We start from the raw sequence: 14,148 nt of genomic DNA, 5'->3' as shown, positions 1-14,148 counted from the left end.
AAACGTGAAAACTACCAAAACCAAAGCATAATAAACCAGTAAGTGACTAAGCGGGTACTCACAAAAATAGCAAACTGAATACAAAGAGGGGAGGCAGGCTCGGGAAATCCAGGAGCTGGGTGAAGAGAAGTCGGAGCAGAGATGGCGGCAGTCAAGGCAAGCAAGAAACAATGGCTCGGTAAACTGAAGACTGGAAACATAGCAGGGACGAGAGGGAATACATGGAGGGAGTTGGGTACGTGAGTGGCTATTGTAGTCTGGAGGGAGAAACATGGAGTCCATGAGGGGATCTGACAGACAAAAGCAAGAAGAGGGAGCCAGACAGACAGACAAGTCAAGACAGACACAGACAGAAGAAAGGGAAGAAGGAGGGAGAAGAACAGGGTGGAGCAGGGATCATGACAGGGGTTGTGGTTGAATTGGTAGAGTGGATTTTCCACTGACCACAAAGTTCAATCCCTGGTTCCTCTGCAAGCTGAAGCATCGTTGGACAAGACGCTGAACCCAATGGCAGGCAGGCACCCTGCATGGAAGCTCTGTCGCCATTGGTGTGTGAATGTGTGAGTGAATGAGTGAATGTGAAACATCGTAAAGTGCTTTGAATACCAATAAGGTAGAATAGCACTATTTAAGTGTTGACCGTTTAGCTATCACCTCATTGATAACATCAGCATCAACCTAAAATGTCAAAATGTCCAACCTTTTTCCAATTAGAATTTTTGACAGAGCTGTTACATTGGTCTGCATTCAGTATCACAACTGTACCAAAGATAATGGTCGGTGAGCGCATATGTCTTTGTAGTAAGATGACGATGAAGCAGTCAAATGCAGCTTGCTTTGCCAGTAGGGCCCAATCTTTACTCCTGTGTAGACAGCCCTCACACTGAGTCATCTGAAAAGAGAAGTGTCCTTGTTCGATGGCCTGGATGTTATCGGAGAGTTTATACCCCCTAGAGGGGCAAGACTGCCACACAGCTTCTTCCTCGTTCACTCTTTTCTTTCTCCATCTCTGTCACTCTCTTAGGGTAATGCAAATGCACACGCCATATCATCCCATCTCTATTTTAAGAATCTTCTCCCCAGTGTTCCCACGCTGTGCTTGGGGCTGGCAGAATCGGGGAAGGTGGAATGAATGGAAACACATTGTATGAGCTCTTGCCAGCATCCCACTGTCTTTAGTGTATTCTCAACACATAACCCTTTAAAGTTGTTCTATCAAGCAATGTGTCTACTGGAGCTACTTACTGTAGTAGTTGCCTCACAGTGTATGACTTTAACAGAAGACGTAAACAATCCACAAATCCCTTGGAGGCCTTTGAGGAAAGCCACGACAATGTCATGCATTTCAGACAGCTTGACTATTAATATCACTGAACACAATGAGGCATAGAATACCAGAATGAACATTTCCAAGTGGAATGGTATCTGGCCAATGGGACACCATCAAAGAAATGATTAACATTACGAGTATACTCTTACAGATCTTCTCCCATATGTTTTACACATTTTAGGGTGTCACTGTGAAAAGCTGCTCAATAACCATGAAATACTTATTTACTGGCAGATACTTACCAGACGTTTTGCCAAAAAACACACTAATCAAAAAACACAGTAATAATCTAATGATTATTACTGCTGAGTAACCACTGTTGGTCCATGATTAGTGGATAGGAGAACAGGGATCTTTCTGTAATTTACATATTTTATGTAAAAAGGAACCCCGCTGGTCTTCTGCATCTAAACTTAAATAAGTGTCATCGGTGTTCACATAGCCACAGTCTACACACTGGAGATGCTGACTAGGTAATCATCATTAAGCTGAAACCAGCAGTAAAATCAGCTCAGGTCAAGTGTTTGGTTAAGCCTGGAGGCTTAACCGTCTGGTGCTGGTTATCAGTCTGGAGCTAAACACAAAGCATAAATCACGGGCTGAGATATTCTTTCATAGTTTGTTCTTCAAAGGGGTTTTCTTGAAAATTAATTCATAGGAAAACCTCCCCTTTCCTTAGAGAAAATACTGCGAAAATATATCTGGCAACTTACCAAAATGTATGGACTAGTATTTGCTAAAGTGCATCTGGAATGACATCTGCAACTAAGTCATGTGATCATCAGCAGTCAGCTGATGTAATGATCACTTGTAGTCATAGTTACAGTGTCACCATGCTGCTGTCTTGCAGCAATACTGAAATCTTTAACAAATCCGTGGATCCAGACTATAAGCTACCTCACTGGTTGCTAACAGACAGACAGACGCATAAATGCCAATCATCACAGAACTCCCCTGGATTCCTTGGTGGAGTAATTATTGATTGGTAATGTGGAAGACTCTCAGTTAAGAAAATTGTTTAAATTGATACCACCAATCACAACTACATCTGCTACATCTCAAGAAACAGTCTGCAGGCAGCTGACAATAGAAAGGTACTCAGCAACAGTATCGTACTGCAAAACAACCAAAGAGTACAATGACATAACTTGTCTGGTAGCACATCACATTGCTAAAGATGTATTACCACTCAGCATGATTGAAAAATATTGCTTCTGAAAGCTTCTGTGCATGATTGACCACTGATTTGTTTTTCCAGACCACAAGCACATTTGAAAGACAGTGGTTTCACAGAAAAGGATCTGTTATCAATCTGCTACTTGCACACAACCTCTAATATGTGGTCAAGTTGCACATGTGAGCTACATATCAGCGTGACTCTTCAATGAATGGCTGGATTAGTAAATGCCTTAAAACAACTTCCAGAGGACCACAGAGTCTGAGTGAAAACAAGGTGGTATCACCACTAACAGCTGGGTGAATATAGTAAAAGATGCTTCACTTAACAGCGGATCCAGGCTGAAGTGTTTGAGTTGCATTCTGCTAATGGTAAGGTATGTTGACACTCTGTAATCATCAATGGACTATTTCTTGGGTTATTCTCAATAACTATAAATACTGATTAAAGTTAAACATTTTAAAGTGATGCATTTTTAAAAATCTTCCCTTGAGTATGAACCTCAGCCAAACTGAATAGCCAATCAAGGAGAGCCCTGATGAGGAAGGTGACAAGTGACCCAAGAATGACTCCTACAGACCTTTAGATGTTTAGACATGGTAGAGCAGCGAGATGGAAGTAACTCTGAGCACAAGGAATGGCTCATCAGCTGGCTAATAGCAACCCTATAGTGAAGCATGGTGGTGACAGCAAGAGAGTGTTTCTCAGTGGCAGGTAGAAGGTCAGAGTTAAAGGAAGGATTAGTGCAGCCAAACACATAGAGGCCTTAGCAATAAATCTGCTTCATAGTGCAGTGACCTGACTGAAGCAATGGTTCACCTTCCAGCATGACAGTGAACCAAAGGAAACAGAAAAGACAACACTGGAGTAGCTTCAGGACAAGTCGATCCTTGCTCAGCCAACCCCATATAGCTTCGATGTAGATACCTGAAGATGGCAATTTACAGACATTTCTCTTCCAATCTGACAAACCTTTATAGGATCTGCCAGGAAGAGTGGGATAAATAGCTGGCAAATGGGCTTCGACACCATTTTTAATTGAGGTCTGAATAATTTGAAATGAGAGATTTCAGTGTTGGATTTGTGATACATTGGCAAAAATCTCTACAGGTTTTCACTTTGCCACTATGAGTTATTGAATGTGGATTGATGAGAATAATGTATCCATTAAAATTAAATGTGAAACACTACAAAGTGAAAAAAGTGAATGGGTCTAAATATTTTCTGGAGCAATGTGTGTTACTCAACTTAATTACAAATGTGTTGGCATCAAGTGAAATAATGACTTAGTATTTCTGGTATGTGTCAGGTTATCAGGGCTGCAACTGTTGACTATTTTGATAGCTTAACAATCTATCAATTATTGCAAGAAGACATTCTGACTTACGCATTAACTTAATATCTAGATTGAGCTATTACCTTAAGGTTGTTTTAGGCATCTCCTAGCTAACAATAAGGACAGTTAAGATCCTTGTTGTGTAGTTAGCATTTGTGTTTTTTATGATTTATATTAATTGCTGCTACAACACTGCAGTTTTCAATACCCAGCTTTATTATACAGGATGTCCCTAAAGTCTGCACACATAGGAAATCTGACTAACTATACATTTTATTTGCCTCCACAGATTAAATATGACTTTGTTGAAAGAAGAAAGAGTTGAACTGGTGCTTTTCAGTGGACGTGAAAGATGGACATATCAGATAGTAGATGAACTTAATGAGCATCATCCAAGAAGGATTCCACTTGGCTTTTCCATGGTGGCGAAGGTTATTAAAAAGTTTAAAGAAACAGGCAGTGTCATTGACAAACCGTGTTCTGGGCAACCAAATATGTCAGCCAAAACTAAAGAATTGGTCATACCAGACCAAAAAAGTCACTTCCTTAATCCAAACTCTATCTTTCGATATGTCCATCCTTTACCCTAAGCCAATGACCATTGGACCTGTGGACAGAGAAAACGAGTGGAAAAAACCTGGAACACAAAACTGGGAGCCACAACACCATCAGGACTGAATAGCATCTGAAGGCCATAATCACATCCATTCCCTTCCACACCAGGCATTAATGCATCAACCAGATCAGTAGGCTTATGCATATGAATAAAAAACCCTAACCTCGACCCCAAACCTTAACCCAAACCTAACCCTGTCCATCCTTAGCATTCACTGAGAAGTACCAGTTCAAGTTGTTCTTCTTTCAACAAAGCCATATTTAATCTGTGGAGACCAAAAAAATTATAGTTAATGAGATTTCCTATGTGTCCAGACTTTAGTAACACCCTGTATTGTGTTAAAAAGTTGTTAAACCCGATGACGGGAACATGTTCTCTGCATTCTTGTATCATGACAGATGTTTTGACAGCCTGATGACCAGTGCAGCACTGTGACCAGGGGTTGATTTTGACCAGCACAGGCCATCGACAGACAGTTAAGTTAAGGGAAGGGTGATATAGTCTCTGTGATATTATGCAGAGTACGAGGTGCTTACTGGCTGCTCTTTAACAACTGGAGGCTGGGCTACAGTTGCTGGCTCGGTTGAACCGTAAATGTTGGATCAGCCTGTTGGATTGCTTGTTTTGCAGCACACAGCCAGACACCCTGATTGTTGTGGTTCATCCAGTGTTCCTTAAAGGGGAACTTCGTTTTTTTTCAACCTGGGGTCTGTTTTCATATGTCATTTCATACATGAGAGTTATGGAGAAATTAGTTTTCGACATAGCTCCAGTATTTAGCCAGGCAGTCAGCTTAGCAGCTCAGCTAGCAGCTCAGCTAGCGAAAAGTATGGGGCGAGTGGCCCCCCCGCATCAAAGTCCACCCTAACGTGTTTTTTTTTTTCCCACACTGACCAGCTTGGATAGTCTCAACGAGTGTCCCACAACATACTAGAGATGAGAAGTCAACGAAAACCTCCACATTACCTGGCGATCGCTCTTTGTTGTGGTCTGTATCCAAAGCTAAGGATGCGAGAAAGCAAATCTCGTTCCGAAATCACGCTATAGCTTGCGAAATCGTTCACTTCTCATCTCTAGTATGTTGTGGGACACTCGTTGAGACTATCCGAGCCGGTCAGTGTGGGAAAAAAGCACGTTAGGGCGGACTTTGACGCGAGGGGCCTCTTGCCCCATACTTTTTGCTAGCTGAGCTGCTAGCTGAGCTGCTAAGCTGCCTGCCTGGCTAAATACTGGAGCTATGTTGAAAATTCATTTCTCCATCACTCACATGTATGAAATGACATATGAAAACAGACCCCAGGTTGAAAAAAAATGAAGTTCCCCTTTAAGTTCTCCTGTTTTCGGATCAGCAATAAACTTGGTCTATATGAGCAGATGTTCAAAATAACTTTTCAATAACACTGGGCAGCAACTCACATTGGTTAGTGTAGTGACACACTTCACTCCAAGAAGTGATAATGCTCTCATGTTGTAATTTTCAGCCTGAAAATAACGGAATGGCAGCACCAACTAATTGACAATTGAACTCGGCAACTCACTTGATCTGATTTGATTTTTGTTAGCTATGTCAGTTATTTGTTGCAACCCTGCAGGTGACAATTCTAGTTTTAGTTGAAAAATTAACAGTATTGTGTTCTTGCTGATATGGAGATCTCAGAAAGTGTTCAGCCCATCACTGCCAAGATCAGTAACTTTAAATGCAAAATTCACTGTCATGAAAAAAAAAGGTCAGATGTGCTGTGGATAAGTCTGAGTTACTTTTCTTAAAGTTAAGCAGTACCATGAAAAACAGCAAACGCATTTAGTATGTATTGTTTATTCTTGATTTAAATATTTTTTTTAGAAATGAGATGCATTTACTTGGTCTTTCTGGAGTCCCCACAACAAGTGTCAAAAAGAAAATGTCAATGAAAAAAGTATGTTGTTGAGATGCAGTCCTGAAGTATATGTTCACAAAGTCTCATTTTAACCTCTTGCTGTGCCTCTTTGGACACACCAGAGAAAACCACCCACTGCAGCTTCAAACTTAGTGAACTGTAGCTGGTGAACCTTTTCCCCAGTGGATCTCTTTTTTTTCTCCAAGTGCCGTTTTTAGAAGTGCGTGGGAGACATGGATACCATGGTTCAACGTGTAAATACTTTATCAAATGCTAGTGCTACCCTGAATACAAACATTGGTTATTTTTTGCACTCTGAAACTGTTAACACAAGGTTGAATAGCAGCACCTTTCCCGGGGCAGGAAAAACCCCACTGAGAGGTTAAAAAAAAAGCAAATCACCGATTCAGTCTAAATCCTGCCTGGCAGATAGTGTCTACCATCACACCCAGCTTTTCAGCAGAGGTAGAGTCACCTTCAACAAGGCATCGTTCAATGGCTGTGTCGGCCAGAAAATTATGTGTACTCAGTGGCAGGGCTGTCGGGACCATGCTGATAAAATTTCTATTGATGGCAGCCCGGGGACACAGGTTGAAGGGATTGAAGAAGGCATATCTTTTTCACCTCCCTCAGGTGTGAAGTCCATCTGCTGAGGGCTCACTTCTGCAAACTCCCAACAAGTTACAATTAAGACCTACTGCATACAAGTGATCACTGTGCAATGATGACACATGAAGTGGGCCAGAGACACAGAGACAATAATTTTGTGCAATATCTGATTAGCTGCAGAGATAATAGTTTCATTTTACTAGGTCTAACATAATGCCAGTGATGAGCTCAAAGAGTCAGATAAACCTCCCGTAGGCCCTTATACTCTCAAGACGATAATTTATAGACAATATAAGGAAAGGATTTGGCTCTAAATTTAGACCTTTTTTTCTCTGTGTGTAGTTGTACTTTAATATATTCTTAACTGTTTTGCCATTTTTTGTCAAGCTCGACTTCCTATGATTACTAAAACATCAAGGCCCTGAGAAGCATTCTAAAAAGGCTTCAGAAGATCTTTTAAAGTTGCCCTCATACACCAAGACTGTATCCTGCCCTTTGTTTCTTTGCTTATCTGTGTCCCACTGGCACATGGTTTGCAGAATTGCGGTGCATAATAGCCTACACAGCACTCAACCACTTTGATCTTTTCTTGGGGAAGAGCACAATCATCAGGCACTGGGCATTGCTCGCCTTTTTCAAGATGCTTGACATGTTGCAAGCCTTAAGGGTGTGATGAGTTCTGTTCACTGAGATAAAACGGTGGTAGTAGCTGGCCCAATAACTCTCACGTGCTGTTTGGCTAGATCATACACTGAGATCATGCATAATTGATCTGTATTGAATACAGCAAACTAATATTATATTGCATTCCTTAACAAAGTTACAACCACAAAACAATAAAACTTAGTACTCCTTTATTAGTCTTATGTGTCAGTAAATTCAACATCTTTTGGTTTTTGAACAACTGCTCGGACAGCAAAGAAATTAGAAGTTGTTTCTTTGATCTGCTGTAATATACATTTTATAGAACAAAGAATGAATTTAGAAAATAATCAAGCACACGAATCTATAATTAAAATAATTGTTGGTAGTTGTGAGTTTCAGCCCTAAATTACATTTACAATTATCTGTGTTATCTATAATGCTGGACAATTTCACATCAAAATCGCAGTGTGAAACTATGCAATTACCCAATCCCAGAGACTGCAGTTTGGGATATATATTAAGCATTTTGTCAGACCCAGTGGTTAAACTGTCGTGTCCATGGGGTTGACTGTAAGCTGATTACAAAGATGAATATGGTTTAGGTCATCATTTTCAAAGCAGCTGGGATCTCTTGACCCAGACTCATTTTCACTCAAAACTAAATTGTGCACTTTCAAGCATTTTCAGTATTCATAACAAAGAGTATCAGTGCTGGGAGAAGAGTTTGATTGTACCATGTCAAACCTGACGCCCACTAAATTATTAAATATAGACCAGCAATTTTACCATCACTGATGCTCATAAAAATCAGCTTCAGCATCTCCATGTGAACCCCCTCAGCTCAGACTACATATGTATTAGAGGGAAGGACATGTCATTCCATTATCTAGTTCTGTCGTCATTGTGTGCTAACATTAAGAAACATCAAACGCTGCTCTGGCTGAATTCACACGTTCTGAAAGAGTGACAAACAATACCAAAACGAAACCCAGCAATTACACAGAAGTGCAAACCACTGTAGACCACTTCACATGTCAACAACCTGACGTGGAATTTAGACAACATCCTCTTATGCAAAGCAACCTGTATCTTCAAGGCATAACAGTCTGTCTGAATGGCCTTTTTTTTATTAACCGCTGTCACCCTTTGCTCAAGCATTTGATTCAGGATTATGCTGTGAATCTTTTTCACAGACTTCAAAGGCTACTCTTCATTCATTTTGGTCTTTTGATGGTATTATGTTGGTTATGTGAGGTTTCCAGTTTCAAGGCTAGGTAAATGGTATTAAGTACTGTGTGCAATGGATTACTCAGTCTAATGTTTTTCTGTTTGCACAGCAGTGCGGCATGGCTGTGGAAGAGGAGAGTAGGAAGGAAATCAGAAAAATGTCCAGTTTTGGTTCCAGTATTAGTGAGGCAGACACTCTGTGCTGTAACTTCAGCTTTCCTACAGCTTTAAACCTTATTTTCTAAGTTTTTTCTTGTTCAAGTCCATCCTTTTTGTATGACATTTCTTCTGTTAGCGTGTTGTACACACATTTCTCCGTATTTTTAATTCATGTCTAATTCTAAAATGCAGTTTATCTGGGATTGAGAGAGACTGACTAACATTACACTGATGTTTTTGATAAAGTAGGAAACCCTGATTATGTGCTGCAGACTGGTTTATGAGCATGAAGATCATGTGTTTAATATGGAGGGCCTGTCAAGGACTAATCCTAACCCCCCTGACAGTGGCATTTGTAAGAAGCTGCAAAATAAGTTGGAAGTAGATTTACTGAATATAGTACAGCTTAAACTGGGACAGAGGAGAGAGAGAAGTCAAGCTTGGAGAACCTTCCTCTAGCATTTTTTCATATTTGAGCTGAGAAGCATAATCCAAACATATTACTCTGAAATATCTTACATATACTGTTACATCACTGGCTTTCTGTTAACATTCTACATTACTGCAGTTTGATGAAGGACAGCAGAAGCTGGTGTCACACTGAACACATTTACCCAAGTGTTCCTCACAGCTCTGCTGGATATCTGATATAACTGAACATATGGCAGACACTATGATGGCTAGATCAGCAGGTACAAGAATCAGTGAGGGATTACGACTTACAAAAAAAAACATATTGTGCTTTATGTGTGTGTGTTTTGATGTAGAGACTCCAGGAGTGCGTGTACATGCTGTGCACAGAGATTTTGTTTTGCCTGATGTGGCTTTGAGCAGAAGCCCAAAGTTCCTCTTTCATGTGCTGTCCGTCAAGTCCTGGTTAAAATCATCATTCCAGCAAGTCTTTAATTGACCTTCAAACCTGAGTCCTTCAGGCCAACGGGCACGCTAATTATCCATAACTTCACAGGGTAATTCCCTGTATATCGGGCTCTTGAATGGGCTTAGCATACTGAGATCTACGACTTGAGAGTTGCCTGCAGGGTCACTGAATAGTGCCCAGATTATGCATAGAAAGCAACTTACTGTTAGCTTAAGCTCTTCCCAGTCATCCAATAAACATGTGCATGGGGCCTTCCTTTACTAACATACAAGTTTTTCACTTTTATAGCTAAATGTGTTTTTTTCTGTAAAAAAAAACAACAAAAAAACATCTGCTTGTATGATCCACAGGGACTGCTTGTACAATCACAATGCATTGTTGTAATAAAAATGTGAGGCAAGAGCAGTACAAGCTCTGAATCAGGAGATGTCACAAGTGCCACTAAAGGGATTTCTTGCCATGATGTTAGGGCTTACCTATATTCTGAAGGTAGTAATGGCAGTATGATGGAGCGTGTGCTTATAAAATAGGACACCAGACATGCAATCCCACCAGAAAGCAATCTGGTATGTTGACTCTGTGAATACTGCACTTATTCTGCCATCTGTGTAGTATACTTCAGTATTAGATTTTCACTATGTGGGATGCCAGAGTGTATTAGTAGTTCTTAAATTATGAAACTACGGTATTTACAAAATATCACTTGCAAGCTAATTTGTTTGGAGCATGTGCTGTTTTTCAGTTCTATATATTCCAGTTACCATAGTATTTTGCTATGTACAAACTGTGTATCAAATATTAAAAAATGAATAGAAATTATTCCTGCTCTGTGCTGGTTTATTTTAAAAAATAATTTTACAATGGCATTAACAATAATTAACAATTCTTGATCAATGTTTTGTGTATGTGCAGTATGTGCATGTATATTATGTGCAATTAAATAGGCAGACAGAAGAATGATGGAGTGACTTGTGATGGAGAATAGTATTTTGTAGTACTATATGTATAGTATTAGTGCTAGCATTTATTCTAGTGAACTTAGAATGCTGCCCTGTAACTCTTCATAGCAGTGCTTACTATAAGCTAAAATATGAAGATTCACATTTTTATTTGCTATCCTTTAGCATCAGTGCTCCTCTCTCTGATGTATTCAAGAAACACTTTTCTGGAAAACTGCCTGAGAATGAGTGCACCTATTGTATTGTATGCAGCTGTTTACTTATCTGTTTCTTTAGGGAAAAATCTACCAATTTTCTCAGCCATATTTTCTAAATATTAAAACTGACTTGGCTATCTGAAATCACTGACATCGCCTCCGTTGCCTTATGTGCCCTCAGGCTGCTTTCTCCTCTGAACAGTTCTACATTGTTGCAGCCATGTTTGAGATGCAGTGTTCAAATTTTCAGCTCCATTTTTCCTGTGAAGTTAAAACAACCACTTTCCTCATCAGATTAGATTCATTTGTCATGGAGAGGTAAAACCAAGTCACCTCAAGTGTGCCGATTGGACAAAAGCCAACATTTTAGGTTAAGGTCAGGGCTGAGCACTCCTAAGATAAATCTTTACTCCTATTATGACCTGTCAATAATGCACTGACCCTGTCACAGGTCTTTCATGACCACATCAGTCACCATTTATGGTTCAATTAAAATGCCATTCTAAATTATTTTTCAGTGAGAGGCTTGCTGGACCCTCACACCTTAAATGAGAAGTGCGAAGGATAATTAAAACATGTTTCTTTCTCCCAATGGCCAGTGTTAGTGTCTGTATCAAAAACTTATGAATGTTAGAAAATACTCTTGTCGTTGTACGGTATACTGGGTTACCTGAATGTATATTTAACCACACAATATCACCCTTGTCCTTGTTTATGTATCAAATCCAAAATTTGCATTCTGCATTAGCCAGCGGTCATACATTTTCGGAAAGTATGTTGTACCGCCTTTTCGAAATGTAGATTGAGTTTCTGGTGAAATGTTCTGGTTAAGTACAGATCACTTAGTTGGGGCTTAGTGCAGTCTCAATTCTCTTTGTCCACTTTGCAGAACGTTTGCATTTTCTAAACACAGTAATATAGATTTGCATGTGTGAAGAATCTTTTATGGTCAGAGCAATCCTAAAATTATCCACGACTCACTCAAATGTCCCCACAGTTTAGCCAGATGACAGTTATGGAGATTTGTGAAAACACAACATGACCCTTTTATGATTGACAGATGTATTTGTGTTGCTGTGACAGTCGATGAACCCATTCACATTTTCCCATCTATCATCACCTATGTGCTCCAAAATTAGTCCTGTGTGTGGGCTTAAATTGGCCAAGGACAGCAGAGATGAAAGATAGCCCATAATGAGGTTTCTCCCTTAGGAATCAATGTGTAGCTTTGTCCCAGGGGCCACTGAAGGTTGTCTGTAAAATCAGTCTAGTGCGGGGTCCTAGCCTGAACAGCCAGCCTATCTATCACCTTGCCATCATGTTGAAGAGCAGAATGGAGGTTTATTCAGGAACAAACCACATTTCGGGACATCCATCGGTACTGGATTAATTAACGCAAAAGCCATATAGGTGAAGGTTTCGCTGATATACTTGTCATGCCGTCTTCTGCACATTTCCTTCCTGATCATTGCTCTGCATAATCAAATTGCCCTTTGGGAATCAGATGACTTTGTGTCTACAGGAGATAATGCAGAATATGATCATCAGCTAAACCAGGCCTGACCTTGTATGTTGGTGTAATCATCCCTGAACTGATATGAATCTGTAACATCAAGGATAAGTTCGTACTGCTTTTGACAGTTGAGAACAAAGGGTGCAAATCCATAATCTTTGTCATGTTCTACAACATTTACTTTGTAGCTGACCTTTATACTGTAATTTAAGAGGTGCTTTTTGAAGCTAATTATTATCAAAGCTTAATTGAGTGTGTGGGTACAAAGTTGTGGAGTATAATTTTGCTAAGTATGCCAGTAGAGGATGAACATAGACACAAATCTTTAGAATGCTCCAATAATTTGAAGGTGGAAGAAAGAGGAAACCTGATTTATATGTTTTTTTGATATTTCATAATTGTATCTAAAACTGTTTCTATCATTTACTCTGTTTTCTCTGCAGTCCGTCTGCTTTGAGGCCAGGCAGCTGTGTGGGGCACCGGGTGTGGATCCTGTTGGCAATGACTCACCTCACCCTGGACTTCTCTGTTTGCAGTCCCCTCAGTCAGGGTCTGGGGATCAAACTCACACCTAAATCGGTGCCTCGCTCACGACCTCGCTTGCAGCCCCTCTGGGATATGCCCAACAAGCTTCAGTGGAGAACAGTGAGCCCGTTGGCCCGCCGCCTCCTCAACCCTGTCCCTCCACTCCAAGACAACAGGGCAGGGATAGGGCCAAAAGTCAAAGGTCAAAAGCATCGAAAGCCAGCACATAAAGGACAAGCAGCATGTAAGGAGTGCCGGTTGAGGTACTCTCGAATAGAGACAGGTGATCCTTTGGCTGTAATAGCAGAAGCTCCAGCAGCTTTATCAAATGGGAAGTCTTTAATTAGAGCCAGAAGGCAGCTCAAATGGGACAGCTACGACAAGTCTCAGGAGGGCCGGACTACCACGGTGGCTGGATTTATTGACTGGGGACCCACAGGGACAGATAGCATAGATGATGATGGCAAACCAGAGCCCAATGTAACACTGTCCACCAGGGCTTCAATTACCACAGTGGTTGCAACCACAAGCACTACAACCAGGCTCTCCCAAAGGCCGTTAACTGTGGTGACCACCCCAGAGTCCAAGAGCACCACCAGGTCCACTATCAGCCACACGGAGACTGTCAAACCAACAAAGCCATATAGGGACACGCCAGGTAAGACATCTAAAATGCATGAACGGTTTATCATTTAGTGCGAGTTGATTAGTTGAAAATATGAAACTGCTTTAGTATCCTTTATTGCATCTTTTTTCTTTTAGTCATACAGCCCATGTGAAAAATGTTCCTTCAAAGTCAACAATGTCAAACCCGGTGCGTTAGGTTTTCTTGTGCATGTTGTCTTTACAACAAACAATTGTTCTCCCTTGTTCAGCCTTTAAGCGTAGACTATTGACAAATTAATTAAATCACATCAAAAAACAATAAAGAATGATATGATGAATAGGTTTGTAAAGTCTGAATGACTTTCTTTTGAAATGTGAGTAGGTGTCTAACTCTGTAAGACCAAAGTACAGAAAAAAAAATTGCAAAAATTATATGAAAAGTAAGTAAAGGAAAAAATTATTACACCATCTTTCTTTTCTTCAATTTCTTGT

At 40.3% G+C, this 14,148-nt stretch overlaps 1 protein-coding gene across 1 annotated transcript in view; it reads left to right on the top strand.

The window, feature by feature from the left end:
• Positions 1-14,148, top strand: part of ajap1 (adherens junctions associated protein 1) — a 60,156-nt gene that overhangs the window by 19,499 nt on the left and 26,509 nt on the right. Inside the window, exon 2 of the mRNA XM_022213992.2 lies at positions 12,969-13,708. Coding sequence (XP_022069684.1) covers positions 12,969-13,708 — 740 coding nt within the window. The remainder of the gene's footprint in view (positions 1-12,968; positions 13,709-14,148) is intronic.

The sequence above is a fragment of the Acanthochromis polyacanthus genome, chromosome 6 (assembly GCF_021347895.1).
Source record: "Acanthochromis polyacanthus isolate Apoly-LR-REF ecotype Palm Island chromosome 6, KAUST_Apoly_ChrSc, whole genome shotgun sequence".
NCBI classification, from domain to species: Eukaryota; Metazoa; Chordata; class Actinopteri; family Pomacentridae; genus Acanthochromis; species Acanthochromis polyacanthus.
This window is presented reverse-complemented; position numbering and strand designations above follow the sequence as displayed.